At 41.3% G+C, this 21,018-nt stretch overlaps 1 protein-coding gene and 1 pseudogene across 1 annotated transcript; both read right to left on the reverse strand.

The window, feature by feature from the left end:
- Positions 1–111: 111 nt before the first annotated feature.
- On the reverse strand, positions 112–10,957 carry LOC117862172 (disease resistance protein Pik-2-like; annotated as a pseudogene).
- A 3,408-nt stretch (positions 10,958–14,365) lies between these two features.
- Positions 14,366–20,761, reverse strand: LOC117860942 (disease resistance protein Pik-2). The gene is made up of 3 exons (XM_034744381.2): positions 19,637–20,761; positions 17,272–18,003; positions 14,366–17,068 (listed from the first exon to the last, which is right to left on the reverse strand). Exons 1-3 carry the CDS (start codon positions 20,651–20,653, stop codon positions 15,152–15,154), a joined length of 3,666 nt encoding a protein of 1,221 aa, XP_034600272.1. The 5' UTR covers positions 20,654–20,761; the 3' UTR covers positions 14,366–15,151.
- Positions 20,762–21,018: the final 257 nt, after the last annotated feature.

The raw sequence follows: 21,018 nt of genomic DNA on the forward strand, positions 1-21,018 counted from the left end.
ATCAAGATGATACAAGTTAACTCATGACAAGCTCACCTTTTTAGGAATGATTAGAAACGCTCAAAGTGTAGTGGAAGCAAAACAAAACGAAACTCCACAAGAGATACAACATTCCACACAACATTGACAATCACTTATCATCCAAAGGTGACCACCAATGATCCTCGCTATCGATTCTCATACATGTATAGACGGATAAAACATCCAGCAACCATACAAGCATGCATCTCGATGCGGAATGAAGCATGGCAACTATTTGGACACAAACACCGGAAACAAACTTAGAGATGGTTCAGAGGCCTACAACTATTGATCTGTGCGAATTCGAAAGAAACACACACAGATAGGGGACGAGATGAAATTAACACATGCATCAGTTCATGCCTTATTATACACACACATTTCCTCCAGTTCAGATAGCCTCGACCAAATTTAGACACTAGAGCTCCCGAAACTTAGCACCTCTTCATGACGGGTCCGTTTGGGTTCCCGTCAAGCTGGTCCTGCACGTCTGTCAGGAATTCCACCGCGTAAGCGTTGTCCAGCATGAATTCCTTGAGGCTTGGGAGAGATGCCAGCCCAGAAAACATCCCGGCATTTTTGTAAGCGAAGGGATAATAACCAATAAAGCTCAGCAGCTCAAGTTTAGGCGTTGCTTCTTCTCCAAACTCCACCGACCTGAGGTCATGAGATATGCAAGCCAGCTGCAGGACCACCAGACTCGGGAATGCCTCTCGATGGAAAGTGAGATTGAGCTCTTCACCCTTGAATGAGTTCTTCAACAGACGTAGGATGGCCAGGTTGGGTAGCTTGCCAAGGACCTGTATGGTGGCATCCAACTCTGACAGCATGGTCTCATGTAGCTTCAGCTTCACAAGGCTATTGAGCCCCCCGATCCATTCCGGCAATTTGACTAGATTGCCGCTCACCTTGAGGCTCTGGAGGTTTTTTGGAGGCGATGACACGCCATCCAAGCAGCCCTGTAAACCTGGCTTGCTATGCACTGTCAGAGATTCTAGGCAGCGGAGATCAGCAAGGGTGGAACAAAACTCTCCACAATTTTTCTTGTCGATGCCAGTCACTGCTAACCTGCGCAACTGGGTGAGCGCTTTTATCTCCTTTAGGATGCCCTTCCCAAAAGCGATGTTAACACCAGTCAGTGTGCGCAGCAATCTCAGCTTTCTGAATCCTCTCGGCAATACAATTCCATATAATTGTAGCTCCCTGATTATAAAGGGGAGCATGAAGCAGCAAAAAACAGTGCACAAGCAACGCCTATCTATAATAACATCATCTTCTTCTATGTCAATAAGCTGAGGTGCGTAACACAACACACAAAAACTTGCTGAGACTAAAGTCAAAAGACATGCCTTGTTCTGCAATACCCGTGGTAGATCTTCATAAAAGGTGCTTGCCATTTCTTTATATGACACGTCACCCCATGAAATGATCTTAGCATGAATATACTGTAACTTCCTGAGATTGATGATGGTCTTTGGCAAATTTCTTATCATTGTTTGTTTAATATCCAGCGTCTGCAGTTGCTTCAGATTACCCAATGAATTGGGCAGGCGAAAAATACCCATACATCCTCTTAGAGAAAGGTATTGTAGGTGATGAAGCTTCCCAATTTGCTCAAGATGATGATCAAATAGATTTTCTATGTTTTCCAAGTCTAGTATTCGCAGCAAACTCATCTTGTTAGAAATGAAAAATGGCCTCCACTTTCCAAACACTGTTAAAGACCGTACACGAATAAGGTCCACCATGCTCTCGAAGTCTCTTTATCTCCCTCCCAATTACTGCTTATCGTAAGGTGGCGTATTGTGCCATGTGTGTTTGATCTGCAACCTTCTTCCAGTCTGAAAACAAGATTTTCCTCCGTTGATTTTGAGATGCTAATTTCACGCATGAGATCATGGACTTGGCAAGAGTCAAATCCTTTTCTACTGTAGACTGAATCTTGACATGGTAGGATCATGCTCCTACCTATTAATTCCATAAAGTATCTATCAGCTATTTCCTCCGCAGACTTTTCATGGATCTCCCTTGAATAACCTTCTGCAGTCCACCGCCGCGTCAAACGTCTGCGGCTAACTTTGTGGTCTTCAGGAAAGATGGACAGATACAAAAAACAAGACTTGAGATGATAGGGTAAACCATCATAACTTTTACTTAGGATTGTTCTAATGGCTTCAAGCTCAGGGTTTATCTCCAATTCAGCACTAATATGCTCATTTAATTTCCTCCACTCCATGGCTGTTTTTGGTTGGTTAACCAAGAAACCACCGATGGTGACTATTGCAAGGGGAAGTCCGTTGCACTTCTTCAAGATCAGTTTTGCTTCTTCAATCAAATCAGGATGTTGTTCCAGGTCTACGGCCTCCTTAAATACCTAAATTCAAAAAGTGTAAGTTCTTTGATTACTCTAAACTTAGATCACAGATGAACATATTTAGTAGTTTAATTGTATTTGGAGTGAGGATACAATTGCTAGCCTATGTGAAGCTTACCACGTTTTACTATTTTTGTGTTCAACTATTTGATCTAGAAGTGGATTCATGGGGTAATCAGAGTGCTTTTCTACTACATCCATCAATTTTGTAATATCTTATCAATGGACCACAAACTAATGATGCCACATGATATATGCCATCATAACTAGGAAGGAAACTGTAACACCCCGTCCTCCAAAGAACGATGCTAAACGTTGTTAGTAAGGCTGCAAGGGGTACTCCTAAGTAGGGGTTGTTTGGTAAGGCTTCAACATGTTTGGTGTAGGCAACCTTTGGCTTGTGCTGTGTAGAATCTTGCTTCTCGATCGTAGTTGCAGTGAGGGTGGCATTGCTCTCCTACTGTTGAGCTTGACTTCCTTGATGGTGAGCTTGTAGCCCATTCTTCAGATGACTTGGACAGGCTTTAGGACAGGTGGTGCAGATCATCTAAATATTTTTAAATTAGAAAAGATACTTTGGAATCAAAAGTCAAGGGAGAGAATCCAAAGTAGTAACAATTTGAGAAACAGGACAGAGGTAATTTGGAAAGAAAGGGCGACGTTGGAAATAGTACCAAGGAGAGGATAGGTACAAGGACAAGTAGGCAAGGAAATGTCAAAGATATAAATAAACAAGGGATGAGAAGGTAGCAATATCACCAATAAATTAAGGGGTGTATTGCATGAAACAGGTAAGATCATTCAACAAGAAAGAGATGCATGATCAAGATCAAGAAGTAATCAACGAGAGAGGAGATAAATAGATAAGGATTGAGGGTCTAACATTTGCAAAACAAGAAGTGCAAATGAAAAGTAGTCAGGTTATCAAGGAGGATTGAGAAAAGGAAGTGATAAAGGGGTGAGAATATTTATAGAGAGGTCAAGGATAAGGCTAGAATTGATTTTATAGTAAAACAGACCTTAGGAAGCGGCCGTTGCATCTAGGCTTATGTCCTACATTTGATACAGCTTTGATACCACATCTGTCACACCCGATTTTAAAACAAAATCAAGTGTTACCTATATGTATGCCAGGATCAAGTTTCATACATATAGGGACATCATTAGTGAATAACAGCAACAATATCACGTTAAGAAACATGAATAAAGACTTACGAGACTATCAGAGATACGCAACTTAAATCCTGGAAACGGAGGTTCCAAACTTCACAGGCAATCGACTGGGGTTGCGTACACCTAGAACTCAGCATCATCTTCACAACAACTTCAGGGCAGTTTTTTCTTCCGAGCAACGTTGGTTATAGCAAGGGTGAGCACATGTCGTACTCAGCAAGTGTGGAGTCAAATATGAATGCATGGCCTGAACAAGGAAAGGCTGACTGGTTGACTGCATTAAGCATTTTTAGTTGGTCAAATTTTATTAGCACCTGATTACTAAGGTATAAGTATATACCAACCCACAAATTAATAACCATAAGCCATAAGCATATGGCACAACCATAACCATAGCATAAACCACGATTTAATTCCATCTTCAAGTTCAATTATCATGTGAGGGTACAGACCGCTCTTGACCGTAAGCACGGCTGATCGATCAATTTTACACTCTGCAGAGGTTGCACATCTTTACCCACAAGTCGCGTAAAAGTTCAGAAGAACTTTGAACCCAACCATGCTGTGCTGATCAGGCACAATACCACACTTCCGAGGTGTGATTGCATAGGGACACTACGAGACCTTTACAAAGATTTGCTAGTAAGAAGTAGTCCGCTAAGGTTTCCGGATCAGTAGCAGAGCATAACAGTCCCCTAGTGGGTACAGTATCTTAGCAAAGCCTACTTCCCAAGAGGTCGAGTGCTATACACCAACTACTGTCTCCCCCTCTTGCTCTTTCGGTAAGACCACTTCAAACTAGAGTTTCTAATTAATTAGCCAAGACCAGAGCCATTTATTCTTGTGGTAAGGTTCTCCATGTTCCAATTAAACATTTATGATCTTGTATTAATGAGAGGCATAACATAAGTAAAGCAAGATTAATCATTGATTTTAGTTAAACCACCGTAACCCCAAGTAAGCAATAAGCATGAGCTACCCAACATAAAAGTAAACCCGGTTGATCAAGGCAAAGATAAAGAAATCTAGGCAAACCTTAATAGGACCCATCAAATTAGATGTAAGCATATGCAATAGTGATTAATTAAAATTATTGGGACAAAAGCACAAGGACACACTTGCCTTTCTCCAATGAAAATTACTCTTACTACTCTTCGACTCTTACTCTCTTGAAACTCTTACTCTTCAAACCTTCCGAACGACGATCCTTCTACTCGAAGCAACACCGCCACAAACATACAAACAAGCGAACAAGTACAACTAAGAACAATACACCAATCAAAGAAAAAGCTTTAAAAGAGCGTACTAATAGATAGAGCTCGATTCTAGGATCACGCAAATGTAGGAAACGCTGAGAATGGAACTAGCAAGATTGGCTTTAAAGAGTTAGCTGAAAGGTTTGCACACAAAGAATTGGAAGAACAGGATCTGAGCTTGAACTGGAATCGGAAAGATCTAAAGCTTTACTGAAGACTAGATCTACATAAGAGATACTAAGCTAAAGCTGACAAAGAACGACGATCAAATGATTTGCATTTATGAAAGCACAAAGGACTATAAGCTTAGTTTATTTTAATTAGCAAAACATGTGTAAAGGATATTCCAAAAAGAAAATACCCTAAGTTGGAATTAATGCAAATTACATTTTATTTGCAAAGATCGAGGTAAATCCTAGGCAAGTTTTACTCATAAATATTTATGTATAAATTATACCAATTACACGCTTAACTTTAGAAAGGTGAGAACAACTACTCGCATAAACACATATGTTGTGTTGGCTAAACAAACTTTATTTAGAAAACACATTCATGTTATCATTAGTCATTTTATCTAGTATTAAGAAAAACAATATTTTAATTACAAATATTGAAGTATAGATTATACTATTTGATATTTTGACTTTAGAAAGGCTAAATTATATGAAGCATCTAAACGTATACTTTATATTTCGAGTTCAACTAAGCAGATTAGATTTAAAACACATTTGTCTTTATATTAGCCAAATTAAAATTTACTCATGAAAACTCGAGATATAACCTATGTAGCTTTTATTTAGAAAGGAAATCGAATTTAATTTATGAAAAAATCGAGGTATATCTCTAATTGGTTTTTAATTGGAAGAATTGTTTAAATAGGCGTTAATCAAATTAACTTTAGTTTATGAAAAACTGATATATAACCTAATTGACCTTTATTTGGAAAGGATATAAAGTAGACATTAATCAAATTAACACTTATTATGAAAAACGGTGTATAACACTAAATAGATTTTTATTTAAAGAAGAACTTGTTTATCAGTCATTAATCAATTTAATATCAAATTTATTTTCAAAAACATGCGTGAAGGCAAACATTACCACTAACGTGTAATTTATGTTGTTATAAATCTAACCCAACTAGAATAAGGTTAAACGGAGCCTAAACGTAGAATCTATGAGGTAAATGAGTTTGCAAGGACCTAAATGTAATTAACCGTAGTCTACAGGGGCTAGCAGAAAGATTCACAGGACTCAAGAAACAGTGCTCGCGAATTTGACAAAACTCAGGGTTAGATCTAGAAAAAAAATCATGGCAAGGGCTCGGTTCAAAGGATTTAAAAGATCCATGGGGTTACCTGCAGTTTTGCCAAGACACAAAGAAAGATGGCACGAATTAAAGGATTTGTCAGGGGCTAATCCGCAAACTGCCAGGCACCTTCTTCAACCTCCCGTCGGTGCCACTGGTGGGTTCAAATCGGCGGCGCTCCGGCTGTTTGGGGACGACGGCGAGCACGGGAATTGGAAGAGGAGGGCGAGGGGATCGCGTGGAGGCGCTCACCGGTAGCGGAGGGGCACGGCAGCGGCCGAAATTCGGCCAGCGGCGGTGGAGAACGGCGGATGGCGGGCGGCTCGGATCTTCACGCGGTGGCGCTGCTCCGGCGGCCAACTGAAGACGGGGTTGGGCTGGCTGGGTGCGTCTCGGCGCCCCGGTGCTCCCCGTGGGTCCATCCCCCCGGCGGCCGACGAACGCGGCGAATCGGGCGAGCAAAACCGACGACGGCGCTCGGCTCAGCGAAGCTCGCGGCGGCGGCGGCGCTCGCACAGGCGGCGGCGTGAGGTGGCGGGGCGGTGCAGGCGCACAGGGGCTCGGCGGCCGCTACTTATAGGGCGCGAGGAGGGGGTGGTGCTGCGGCGTGCTGGGCACGGACGCCCAGGAGGGCCGGCGCGGCCATGGCCGGCCTGGAAGGCAGCACGGGCCCAGATGGGCTCCTATGGGCTGGAGCGGGCCACCTTGGTGGGCCGACGAGGATCGGGTTGGGCCCTCGGATCGGCCCAGGAAGATAGAATGGGGGTATATTTCCCGTGAAAACTCTAGAAATTCCAGATAGTTCACAAAAAATACTCCAAAAATCCCAAAAATTTCAGGAAAAATCTTGTAGATAGATTAGGACACGAGGAACCTAAATAAAATATTTTGAGCTCATGAAAAGGATTCTATAACCACTCTAATTTAAATTAGAGTTAGCTCTAGGAAAATGAGAATAAATTTTAGAAAAAACTGAAAAATTCTCAAAAGGGTCTAGACCGTCTAAATGCATTTTCTAAACTTTTACGCTCAAGAAAAACCAAGATGCTTTGGCATGAATGCATAGACATAGAACACCATTATTTTATTTTTTTAAAAAAATAAATAATTATTTTTCCTATACTAAATTTCCTGTAAAGAGAAATAAATGTTAGAAATTTTTTAAAATTATGAGAAAATCATTGTTTAATTATTCCTTTTATTCACATCCCGAAATTTTCAGGGTGTGACAGAAACACTATTTATTGTTTAAAAGGAGATGAGCTTTTCACTATGACAAATTTAAGAAAATGAAAAATAGCCTAAAATTTCTAAAAAAAAGTAAAACTTCTGACAATTTTGTTAGATCCAAGTTTCAAATTAAACCACAACTTATTAAAGACTTGGGATGAATTAAACACATAGGTCATTAGCAAAGAATAAAATAGACAAAATCTTGAAGCCAGCATTGAGAAATGACCGTGTGCCTAAAATCCTACCTTGAACTACCATTACCTCTGGTGCTAGGGCATTTTAAATAGTTATTGTTTTATGACGTTTATTAACCCATTAGTTCCATCCAGCCATGTTACTTTCTTTTTCGCAAACTTACATAGTAAGACTAGTGTGTGACATGAATACGGCAATATTGCTAGCGATGGGAGCCAAATTCCCACATTGCTGCTGCTTCCAGCTTGGTAAACTTTTGCAACATGATTTGTGATTGGAATGATTGAGGGAATTGGGGTGTAGAGTTATCTATGTAGTTTACCAAGTGACAAAGTAAAGTGCACGGAAATTATTGTGACACGTGGACAAATTGGTCATTTTGTCCATGCGAGCTAGTTACTTGATAGTGATTTAATATAAGTATGATTACACAGTTTGGGTAAATGCCATTGCATGAGTTGCAATATGGGTTAAAACAGGATGGATATTTCCTGACTGTCCATCCACCTGAAGGGTTCGAATACCAATCAGATACAAAAACTTGAGTATTTGAGCGTTTTTTTTCAAATGTGGATTAGTTATATTGGATGTCGATTACAAAAATGGGGCGAGTATCCATCGAATAGTACCTAGATAGTGTGGTCACATATCAATTTCTGATATTTACAACCTGGAGACTCAATTTGATTAACGCCCAATGAGAAAGTTCACATCTTTTTTCAAAAGTATTATATGTTTAAGTTATAAAAACTAGAATATTAGTTTACTAAAATAATATAATAAAGTCAAAATGAACCTAGAAAGTGTAGAGTTAAAATTGTAGCATCACTAAGGAATTATAACAAATTCAAATAAATCACAAACATACAAAGTAAATGTAAAATTTTTAATTGCACTATAAATCGAAGCTAAATCATAAAAATGCAAATGCTCAAATAATTAAATATTTTTTTAATAAAATGAGATACTTTTGGAAGTGGGTTGACTAAATTTAACTAAATGTCACATGTTTATAATGCCACACATTTATTTGATTTTTAAAATTACATGATAGTTCATGCAAAGAACAATGTTAATCAGAACTTAACTTTACAATACATGCATTGCCTTCTTTCAATTAGTTAGCCAAGGATGTGTCTACAATTAAAAGAAGTGTTGAATGTATGGTGCCACATATAGTAACATATATACAGGCACAATAGTGGTAAATGGAAATAGAGACAGTGGGTTCCAATACCTTTCTTGTGAAGAGATCAAGTGCATCCTTGTCCTCTAAAATTTTGAGCTTATATATATTTTCTTGCTTCTCTGAACAATACTTTGCAATATTCTCTTCCCTTGTTGTGATTATGATCCGGCTTGTATTTTCCATTTCAGGAAAACTCTTTACTATCATGTCCCACTCTGTAGTAGATGACAAATCATCAAGAACAATCAAGCACTTAAATCCTTCTAAAAGCCTAGCCACCCCTTTAATGAGGGCTTCAACACTCATCGTTGCTAATTCTTTTATTGTGCCACCCCCCAAATCCATAATTGACCTCCTATTCTCAGAAGATTCCCTGGCTAGTTGCATGATTAAGCTCTTAAGGAGCTCCTTCAGAATGAAAGGACGCATCACAGTAACAAAAGCACACTTCTCAAACATGGCAATAAGATGTTGGTTTTGGTAAACATCCTTGATTAGAGTGGTTTTCCCAAGACCACCCATCCCCCAAATAGAAATCACTAAAAATTGTTGACCAAGTTTATCTAAAATCAGTCCTGCCACATCATATGCTTCTTTGTCTCGTCCAATAAGTTTAGATTCCTCTAAAGCATTAGTCATGGTCTTGATGCGAGTAAGGTTATTTCTGACCACCTTCCTGTCTTTGCTACCTTTAGATTGGTTCCCCAATATCTCATTGGTGGGCACTACTAGGTTCAATGTACTTGTTGTGGCTGCATCTGAGCTTGGTAATAGTGTTGGTGAATCAGTTCCATCCTGTGAATTATGAACACATGCAAATAATATTTGTCACAATAATCTCTATCTTGCAAATTGTTACATAATATTTTCACAATAAATAGGCATCTCATATGAACCATGCAATTAATATCATTTGTTACAGATAAAAACTATTTGATTCATTAATTAAAAACTGATTTATAACAAATATAAGGATATTATCTAGCCCAATTATGAAAGAAATATTCCGACCATGCAAAAAATGGCATAAAGAATACTAGTACATTTAACAACCTTTATGATTTTAATCCTTGATGAGAAATTAATCCCGAAGAACTACGATAAGTAATTAGATTGTTTTTGTACTCCTAAAATTAGATTACTTCTCAAGGATGAATACTACCTTCTCATAGAAAGCATAAATAGTCTGATCAGTGGAGAATTGCTTGAGCTCCAATACTTGGCTTTCTTGCCCCAGGCACAAGCTTGCAACTTCAACTTGTGGTGTGCACACTATGATTCGACTACCTTTCTTGTTGTTTGGGAAACATACTTTAATGTCATCCCACTCTTCAATTGTTGATAGGTCATTAAGCACAACAAGGTAACCCTTCTCGTTCACATATCCCTTCAACTCCTCAGCCAACTCTTGCCATGTCTTGTCTTCCTCCAACAAACCATCAACTCCTACGGTGGAACGGAACTGCTTCACCAAGCTCTGGACAAAGTCTTTTGCATTGAAAGGATGCATTACCCTGACCCATGCTCTATATGCGAATTTCCCTTTGATATCTGGATTATTGTAGGCAGCTTTGATGATGGATGTCTGCCCAAGATCACTACTTGTTCCCCATACAGCTGTTACTCTAAGATCCTCGCCCTCTTGGTTGATGAGTTGGACCAGATCCACTTTTGAGTTGTCCTTCTTCCCAGCACGCCGTGCATCATTGATACCAAATATTCCTGCAGCTGTAATGTTAGGCTTCTCATCAGCAGAAGTGACAAGCTTGGAGCTGGCACTTTTGATAAGCTGGTAGCGCAGGTTCCTCTGGCTCACGTCCTCAACTCTGGCCCTCAGCTCCTTCATCTGCTTGGCAATGCGGCGCCGCTCACGCAGGGTGCGAGGGAGATGCCACCATGATTGGTTATGGAGATGGATGGAAAAATTTTGGAGGCAGTCCTCCGCATCATAGGACACGTCACGAACTTGCTTCACCCAGGTCATGAGCACCTCGTGGTCCTCTTGCTCGCCATGCACGGCCCTCAAGAAAGCTTGCATCATCGCGAGCTCGTCCCTGATGAAAGCATGATCGCGCTGGATCCCGAGCTGCAAGGCCACCTCCTCCGCGACAGCGGATTTGGCGTAGCCAAGTGCTCCATCCAGCACGGACTTGCCCACACTCAACGCGGTGGCCTCCATGGCTCTCCTCTCGGGTGTGCTGTGTGGTGTGGATGGGTGTGGAAATGCTTGGTGCCAGTCCACAAGCCAACCGTTTGATTATAAAGGTATACCAAATTAATTGCTAATCTGAACGAGGCGCGGGGCACTGGTGGAAAACGTTGCTGCATGTTCATTCTTCCACGTTGCTGCATTGCGAATCTCTGGTTTCTGAGTGACCAACGAGGCAACAAAATTGGAGACAGATGACCAGGAGTTGCCCCTTGAGACATCAGACACGTGCAGCAATCGTGCTCAACTGCTCAGTGTGAACATGTAGGATCGAAGAAGCCCTCTAGTATAAGCTATCAGAGCCATGCGAGCCTGTCCAATTCCACGCACGGCGGCCGCGACGACAAGAGGATCGCGTTAGGTTCCGTTTGGCCGAGATGCGGAACCAATCACACCGCTAATAGCTGAAGATGGCAACGCGGGGAATCATGTCAATAGGAGATCTATAGCTCGAGATATAAAATAAACAAGCAGACCGTGTCAGATGGTGACGAGAACTGGTCAAGCCCTAATTCCGTGAGTAAGCAAAATATATAAAAAGCTAATGAATCAAAATTCTAAGATCACTAACTTGATGCCATAACATGGCTTTGGATGGATCAAATCTAATCACGTTGAACAATGAAACGATCGAAACCAAAACTGAATAATGAGCATGCAAGATGAAAAGCGGATACATCGAGGGAGAACAAAAATTACCAAAACATCACTTACGAAACCTTAACCTTTATTGCATCGAAGAAGTGTTAAAAATGCCTATACAAGCATCTTAACCATATAAAGATGTTCACGAGATCCCCAAACTTTAGACTCCGCTAGGAAAAGCAGAAGCGCCGCCGCTTGCGTTGTCGTCTGTCTTGGGCGCCATCACTATACCGAACTTGGCCGGTTCGGTCTCCTCTAGAGTAAGTATATTGGTGTTGTCTAATAGCCGGTCCCATGTATTGACATGTAATGTTGAGATGAGTTAACAAACAATCCGTACGGGTAGTCTTTTTAAGATGTCTCATCGTAATTCTATTTCCTTAATTTGTGCATAGAAAAAAAAGAAATATTATTGTTCTATGGCAACCACAACTCATACAATGGTGAAGTAGTCGTCTCATAGTCCTAAAATCTAGCCTATGAGGCAGTTGTTTCGCGAAACAACGATATCTTTCTCTCTCCTCGTCATCTCTCCTCCACATCAGCAAAAATCTTACGTGGCACTGTACGACATGACCTATGAGACTGCTGAGGTGTATCAATGTACTTACCTTGTATTTGCCGACGTCAACACCTGACGTGGGCCTTCTCTTTTTTTCCCGTTGCGTTGGCCTCATGTCCGATTGGTGGTGGACTTGCACCAAACGTGTCCCACATGGACACAGCACCACACGGCCTGACCCAGGCCCATTACTGATGTCAACAGTAGCTCTCTTAAATTCCTTAATTCTAGATATAGGATGATGAACTGAAAATTTCATGCTAATATCTAGCTAGTTCCTAAATAATTTCGTATTAGCATATACTAATCAACAGCAAATGTGTTGTAGAAAGTAGTGGTAGACTAAGCAGTTGGCAGTGTTATACACGTCCTCCAATGTTGGACTTTTATCATGAAGCTTGCTCTGTTTTTTTTGGGTTTCACACGGCAGATGGAAGAACAGAATCTTTGCTTTCCTAACTAACTAAAGCTAAAGCGATCATGCTTCCCGTACCATCCAAAGAACTGAAGATAAAGCAAAGGAGCCGGTACGATGGGAGAAGATGAGAGATTTATCTTAACACCTTTGTGCTTCGGGCGGGAGAGCAAATTGCTATCTGTGAAAGCTATTTCCCTATTTCTTGTACCATTGTTTTGCATGGCAGCCTGCCAGCCAAAGCTTGATCTAAACCCAAAACCAAACTAAACGAAAACAAACAGAAGAAGGTAAGAACTCAAAACAATTTACCGCTAACAGTAAATGATAAAACCAGACTTCCTCCCTTCACTACAGAAAAATCGGACCTTTTATCCGTGGAAAGTAATGAGATCTTTCATCGATGGATGCGTGGCGTCTCTGGCGCGCGCGACCGGGGTTGTCGCGGCTTCCACAAACGCAAGCGATGATACACGTGGAGCGAGTTGGTCACTTGGGTTATTGTCGGATTTCGGTCAGGTGCTTTCAGCATGGTACAACAAGACCGTAAGAAGCAGAGCAATCCTGAGCAGCGCAACTAGCCGCTGCAACGAACTTCAACGGTACAATGCCAAGCAGCGGAGCAAATCATGGATTACTTTACTGACAAGGCACAGCCATGACCAGCCGCAGCTCTGCTTCGTCGTGCCTCTGCTAAATCGCTGACAAGGCTGTAGGTCTCGTCAGTTACCTCTTCAAAACGGGTGCTTTTGGATTCTCCAGAAACTGGGCCCGCACGTCTTCCACAAAATCCTCCCTGTATTCGTCATTGTCCAGCTCCTGGATGGTGGGGTTCAACTAATTTGTTTGTACCATATGGTTCATTCCTACTAGTAGAATAATAAATTAACTGGGATGACTTCATCATGGATGAGTTGGTACAATTCACCCAACCAAACAAAATGATCATTATTATTTTGAATAATTTCATACACGAACCAAATGATACGAACAACCAAACATAGCCTATATTAACTAGACCTGATGTGCCTTCCAATATGCTCTTGGTGATCATTATATTAACCAGACCTAACGTGCCTTCCAAATTCAGCACACGCAAGAACCTCATCTTGTCAAAAATGAAAAAGGGCCTCCATTTCCCAAACATTGTTAACGAGCGTATGCGGGACCGATCCACTTTGTTCTCAAACTCACTCTTACCACCCACCGCAGCACATGCCATGTCTCTGGACTGCAGAGACTTGAGAGAAAAAGAAACAGGGCGCATTACAGCATCGTACGTCTGTACCTTGATCTCGGACTGTCTCCCCGTGGCGCCGAAACGAAGCGAGACGCGGCATGCATGCCCGGGTGCTTGGCGGCTGCGCGCACGGTCTCGCTCTCGGCAACTTGGCTTGTCCGTTAGCTTCCTGCAAGCGGCCAAATGGGTCCCTACTTGAATAGGGCCTTGCTCTGGAGCTGCTCTCATGGTGAAATGTACAGTACCAATAGCCCAACACAGATACCCCTCCGATCCTCTGCACACTCAAAAGCTCCCGCTACTCGCGTGGTGCCGTGGTGGCCTTGGGAAGGGAATCGATATGGGGAACCAAAACACGGTGCTGAAACGTATCATATAAATGAAACTCTTTATTGCATTAAGAAAACACGAAAAATACTACTCCAGCGAAGCACGAAAAATTGTGTGGCCTGCAATGAAGTACCGTGCATTTCCTCTGTTGATAATGGCAGGGACGCAAGGGAGATGCAACATCACTTGCAAAGAAAAATGATGGCAAACCAACTCAACAAGCATGCACAACCAGCAACCCTGCAGATCATTGTGGTGAACGTTCATACAAATGACTGTACAGTTAGGGGGTGTTTGTTTCTTTAGTCCCTCCTAAAATTTCTGTCACATCGAATGTTTAGATACTAAATAGGAGTATTAAATATAGACTAATTACAAAATCAATTGCACAGATGGAGACTAATTTGCGAGACGAATCTATTAAGCCTAATTAGTTCATGATTCGACAATGTGATGATACAGTAAACATGTGCTAATGATGGATTAATTAGGCTTAATAGATTCATCTCGTGAATTAGCCTCCATCTGTGTAATTAGTTTTATAATTAGCTCATATTTAATCCTCCTAATTAGCCTTCGAATTTTTGATGTGACATAAATTTTAGGAGGTTCTAAAGATCCAAACACCCCCTTATTCATATATAGTCCACACCAGTCTTTGTAGCCCAATTACTGAACTGATGAACATTATTTCACTTCTAGCAGGCGATGCAGGATGGAGCAGCACGCCAGTTATTCTTATTTGGCACAACCACATAAGCACAAAAGGAATACGTACGTACAGATGAACAAAACAGAAAACAGATGATTCACAGACGCCGCACTAGGCCCACAGGATACTGCACGATCGACCTTAGCTCCATGCGTTAAAAAGAAATACATCAGCAGTAGGACTGGAGATTAATTTCACACACATCAATTGTTCAGATGCACAAAGAGGGTAACAGGGAAGCAGCAAGAGCAATGACCTGGCACGACGATCGGCTGACTCTGCAGCACCTCACCACCTCTTCAAAGCGGGTCCATTTGGATTGGCACCAAGCTGGCCCTGCAGGTCTTCCATGAAAGCGTGCTCATAAATTTTGCTGTCCAGCATAAATTCCTTGAGGCTCCGGAGCAATGGTAGCCCGGAAAACATCCCTGTGTTGGTTTCTTCAAGCTTGCCACAAAAATCCAGCCGCTCAAGCTGAAGCATTGCCCCTTCTTCAAACTCCACCGATTTCATGCCATCTATGTCATTTAGCTCCAGCACTATCAGGCTCGGGAATGCCTCCGGATGGAAGGTGAAACGGAGGTCGTCAACCTGGAACGACTTCGCCCACAGACGTAAGCTGACCAGGTTCGGTAGCTTCCCAAGAACTTGGAGTGCAGGTTCGTGCTCCAGTATTCTAGAGTTCCTTAGAACCAACTTCACAAGATTCGGGAGCCCCCGGACCCATCCTGGCAATTTGACCAAATTACCGTATATCTTGAGGCTCTGGAGTGTTTTTGGAGCGGAGGCCAAGCCCTCCAAACAGCCATGCAAACCTGGCATCCCACATGCCTGCACTAGCAAAGATTCCAGGCAGCTGATATTGGCAACGACTGAACAGAACTCCTGGCTGTTTTCCTTGTTGATGCCGGTCACAGCTAACTTGCGCAACTGGGTCAGTCCTTTTATGCCCCGTAGAATTGCTTTGTTCCATGCGAGATTCACAACACCCAATGTGCGCAGGGATTTTAGTTTCCCTATCCCTCTTGGCATCCAAGTTGGACCTTCTTTCGCCATCAGAGCAGGGAGCATGGCGCAGCAACACTCAGTGCATACATCACACCTATTCATGTCACCATCCATATTCATAAACTCTTTAAGAAGTTGAGGTGCGCAACATGCCACGCAAAATCCTAGCAACCCAACCATACAAAAGCATGGCCTGTTATTCATTACTTTTGGCAGTTCTTCAAACTCATTAGAATCATCCTGGTAAACAGTCCCAGCACGAAGATATTGTAGCTTCTTGAGCTTGGTGATGGTCTTGGGCAGCTTAAAAATCCATGTGTTTGAAATATCTAGTGTTTCTAGTTGCTTTAGATTACCCAACGAATCTGATAGGTGAAAAATAGAATCACATCCTCTTAGAGAAAGATATCTGAGGTGAAGAAGCCTCCCAATATGCTCTAGGTGATGACTAACCAGACCTGATGTGCCTTCCAAGTCCAGCACACGCAAGAACCTCATCTTGTTAGAAATGAAAAAGGACCTCCACTTCCCAAACACTGTTAACGAGCGTATGCGGGACAGATCCACTTCGTTCTCAAACTCACTCTTATCTGCTTCCCAGTTGGTGCTTATGACAAGGTGACGAACTGTGCCCTGGGTGTTTGAGCTGCAACCTTCCTCCATTCTAAAAACAAGATTTTCTTCTGTTGACTTTGAGATGCTAATCTCACGCATGAGATCATGGACTTGGCAAGAGTCAATTCCTTTTCTACTATTAACTGATAGCTGAGAAGGTAGGATCATGCTCCTCTCTATTAGTTCCATGAAGTAGTTGTCAGCTACTTCTTCTGAGGACTTATCTCGAATCTCCCTTGAGTAACCTTCTGCACTCCACCGTCGTATCAAACGTCTTCGACTTATCTTGTGATCTTCAGGGAAGATGGATGTATATAGGAAACAAGACTTAAGATGGTATGGTAGACCATCATAACTTTTACCAAGAATTGTTTTTATGGCCCCAAGCTCCGGGTTCATTTCCAATTCAGCACTAATATGCTCATTCAATTTCCTCCACTCTACCGCTACTTTTGGTTGCTTTGCCAAGAAGCCTCCGATGGTGACTATTGCAAGGGGAAGTCCATTGCACTTCTTCAAGATCATTTTTGCTTCTTTGATCAATTCAGGATGCTTATCCAAATCTTTGGCCTCATTAAACACCTGAAATCAGTAGTACTTATTATGTTCTTTGAGATTGAAAATACGTACGAATGGTCTATGTAGTTTACTTATTTATTAGAATGACTATGGCACAATTATTAGTCTCATGCCTATTGAAGAATAGAACAATTAGTTATGTTGTCCTTATATTGTAATGAAAGATAACACAAATGGAGGCAGGATTATATTGTCATATAGTATACCTTTCTTGTGAAGAGGTCTTGTGCATCCTTGCAGTCAAGAACTTTGAGCTTGTATATGTTTTCTTGTTTCTCTGAACAATGTTTTGCTATACTCTCTCCCCTTGTGGTCACTATAATCCGGCATGAACTATCTAATTTAGGGAAGCTTCCAAATATATTATCCCATTCTGCTGTTGATGAAAGATCATCAAGAACAATCAAGCACTTCTTCCCTTCAAGAAGCGTAGCTAACTCATTTATTAATGCTTCAACTTCCATCATTACTGGAGCTGTGTTTCTTGCACCATGTGCAAAATCTATTGCTCCTTTCTTTTCAGAAGATTGTACATTTAGTTGCATAATTAAGCTCTTCAGAAACTCCTTACGAATGAAAGGGCGCATCACTGTAACACAAGCATGCTTCTCAAACACACCAACAAGCTTTTGACTTTCATAAACATCTTTGATCAGAGTAGTTTTCCCAAGACCACCCATTCCCCATACTGAGATCACCGCAAGCTCTTGATTAGATCGATTTGAAATGAGGTTGATGATATCAGTTTTTTCTTTTTGCCGACCGATAAGTTGTGATTCCTCCAAAGCACTTGCCATAGTTTTGATGCGAGTAAGGCTTTTTGTGAATACCTTTATCTCATTGCCACCTTGAGATTGATGTCCCAGTGCTACATTAGTACTTATTGATTCATCTGAGCTGGACACTACCACTGGTATTTTTATTTGATCTTGGCAATCCTATGCAGAAGTAAACTTTAGTTATCAGAATTTTAAATTTGTCGATGTTTAAACAATATTTTGACTCAAAAAGGTAAATTCAAGCATAAATGCATATAAATTTATGATGGCCATAGATAGATTGCTTGGGTAATTAAAAGAAACAAGATAGATTGATTAGGCAAGAATGGAATTATAACATATAGGGGAGGCTAGTATCTAGCCCTATTACAAATGAGGTGTTTAGATAGAACTATAATGTGTAAGATTGTTATTGGCCAATATATAGATTTTATTTTACACTAATATTACTAATAATAGATTCTATTTGGATGATCGATGTTAAATCTCACTAAACACGCTAGAAAAATAGATAGATTTTAGAAAATCTCACAAAGAGCGAAACATTCTACCATCAATTTTGTAGACTCAATCCTTGTTGATAACAATAAGCATAGGATGTAATTTACTTTAAAAATGACCTACCTCTACCATTACAAAGATAATATCAAAAATCTACACCTAAAATCCCCACATATGCCATATGAATAAGAATTTATTCGTCCTCTAAATCTCCATACAAGTGACCAATCACTGCTACTATGAAAATAAAGCGTAAGTAACCTCACAATTTGTATCTAAATTACCAATACCCTCTACCATTATGAATAAGAATTTAAATAAGATAATAAATTTGTGGCTAGATTATCCACTGTTTCCATTATTAAAAATGACTTAAAGTAATGCTTAAATCTACGTATGAATTACACATTTCTATGATTATAAAGTATAATAATCCAAAGCATGCCCTATAAATTCTTCTAAATTGATCATTTGTATCATTATTAATATGTGAAAAAACTAAAGTATACACATCCATGATGTGTACCACCATAGAAACCAAGTAGCAAGCATGCAGGGATCAATAGATGCATTGATTTACATGGTTTGGCAATAACAAAAGTTATTTTCTTAATGATTCATATTACAATGGCAGTCCACGTTAAATTATATTACAATACTACTACATGACAAGAATTATTTAAGTTGCTACTCTAGATAAATGTATTACATTTTGACTGACAACATTAAACATCTACAATGATAGTTACATTATGACCACTCTAATTACTTACTCCCTCAAGCTATTCTTTTGATCTATTTTTGTAACATAAGTTATAATGTCATGTGTCGTCCCAATTAATATGAACTTAAAACTCAACCGGTACATGGAGAAACAAAAAAAAATCTCATTAGGGGTAGCATGGACCAATTGAAATAGTTTGGGGAGTACATCTAGTTGTTCAAGGAACTAAGGGGACATAGTGGATTGCTTAGGGTAGTAAAATAGACTTCTTCATTTAGTAAAGTTTTTCTATAGAGAAATTTTTACACCTCTAGACATGCTAGTTGAGAATCTTGTTTATTCCTTCCACTTCTAACAGTTATGCTTCTTATGCTAGCATGTATAGGAGCATGTGTACTTGTTGATGGACTCGTTCTTATTGACGAAAATTGATACATTCTTTCCTGTGCCTATGAATATGGTAAAAGAATTCTGGATACAACAACCTGAATCCTTGTAACTATCTGAGATAAAGAAAAATAACAAGAGGTGACACTAATTCGACGATTTCTGAAGGATGAATAGTACCTTCTCGTAGAAAGCGTAAATAGTCTGATGAGCGGAGAACTGCTTAAGCTCCAACGCTTGGCATTCTTGCCCTGCACACAAGCTTGCAACTTCAATTTGTAGGCTGCAAACTATGATTCGACTCCCTTTCTTGTGGTTCGGCGGCAGACATGCTTTAACCCCATTCCACTCTTCAAAGGTGGACAGGTTATTAAGCACAATCAGGAAACTATTCTCGCTTAGGTATCCAGAGAACTCCTCTGCCAACTCTTTCCCTGTCTTCTTGGTCTCCAACAGAACATCGACCCCCACGGCTGATCGGAACTGCTTCACTAAGCTTTGGATGAAGTCATTCGGATTGAAGGGATGCGAGATCCTTACCCATGCCCGGCACGAAAACTTCTTTTTGATATCTGGATTCTCGTAGGCCGCGTTGATGATGGATGTCTGCCCAAGATCACCACTGGTTCCCCACACTGCGATCACTCTAAGATCCTCGCCCGGTGTGTTGATCAGGTGGACCAGGTCCACTTTTGAGTTGTCATTCTTCGCAGCACGCCGTGCATCATCGATGCCGAATATCGTCGCAGCTGTAATGCTTGACTGCTCAGCAGAAGTAACCGGCTTGGAGCCAGCGCTCTTGATGAGCTGGTAGCGCAGGTTCCTCTGGCTCACGTCCTCAACTCTGGCCCTCAGCTCCTTCATCTGCTTGGCGATGCGGCGCCGCTCTTGCAACGTGCGAGGAAGGCGCCACCAAGATGGCTTGTGGAGATGAACAGAGAAATCCTGGAGGCAGTCCTCCGCATCGTAGGCCACGTCTCGGACTTGTTTCACCCAGGTCATGAGCACGTCATGGTTGTCCCGCTCGTCGTGCGCAGCCCTCATAAAGGCTTGCATCATCGCGAGCTCGTCCCTGATGAAAGCATGATCGCGCTGGATCCCGAGCTGCAAGGCCACCTCCTCCGCGACAGCGGATTTGGCGTAGCCAAGCGCTCCATCCAGCACGGACTTGCCCACGCTCAGCGCCGTCGCCTCCATGGCTCTCTTCTCGGGTGTGCTGTGTGGTGTGGATGGGTGTGGAAATGCTTGGTGCCAGTCCACAAGCCAACCATTTGGTTAAAAAGGTGAACTCAACAACTAGAGGACCGAGCAAGTTGAAATTTTTCATGAAGACTTGTACTTAGTGTAGCAGTTCCTCAAGTCGTACCAAATTAATTTAGTGGTAGGCTATGTTAATTAAGTGGTAGGCTAGTATTGAGATGCACGCAAGAGAGCTGTTGGTCCAAGCTTGCAGCGCGTTGACTCTGTTGCACATGTTGGCACGAGCAAACTACACACCTAAGCACGCAGCTTGCTATTTTCTTTAAGAAAAGCTGCACATGTTGGCAACCATTATGATCGTT

The sequence above is a fragment of the Setaria viridis genome, chromosome 6 (assembly GCF_005286985.2).
Source record: "Setaria viridis chromosome 6, Setaria_viridis_v4.0, whole genome shotgun sequence".
Taxonomy (NCBI): domain Eukaryota; kingdom Viridiplantae; phylum Streptophyta; class Magnoliopsida; order Poales; family Poaceae; genus Setaria; species Setaria viridis.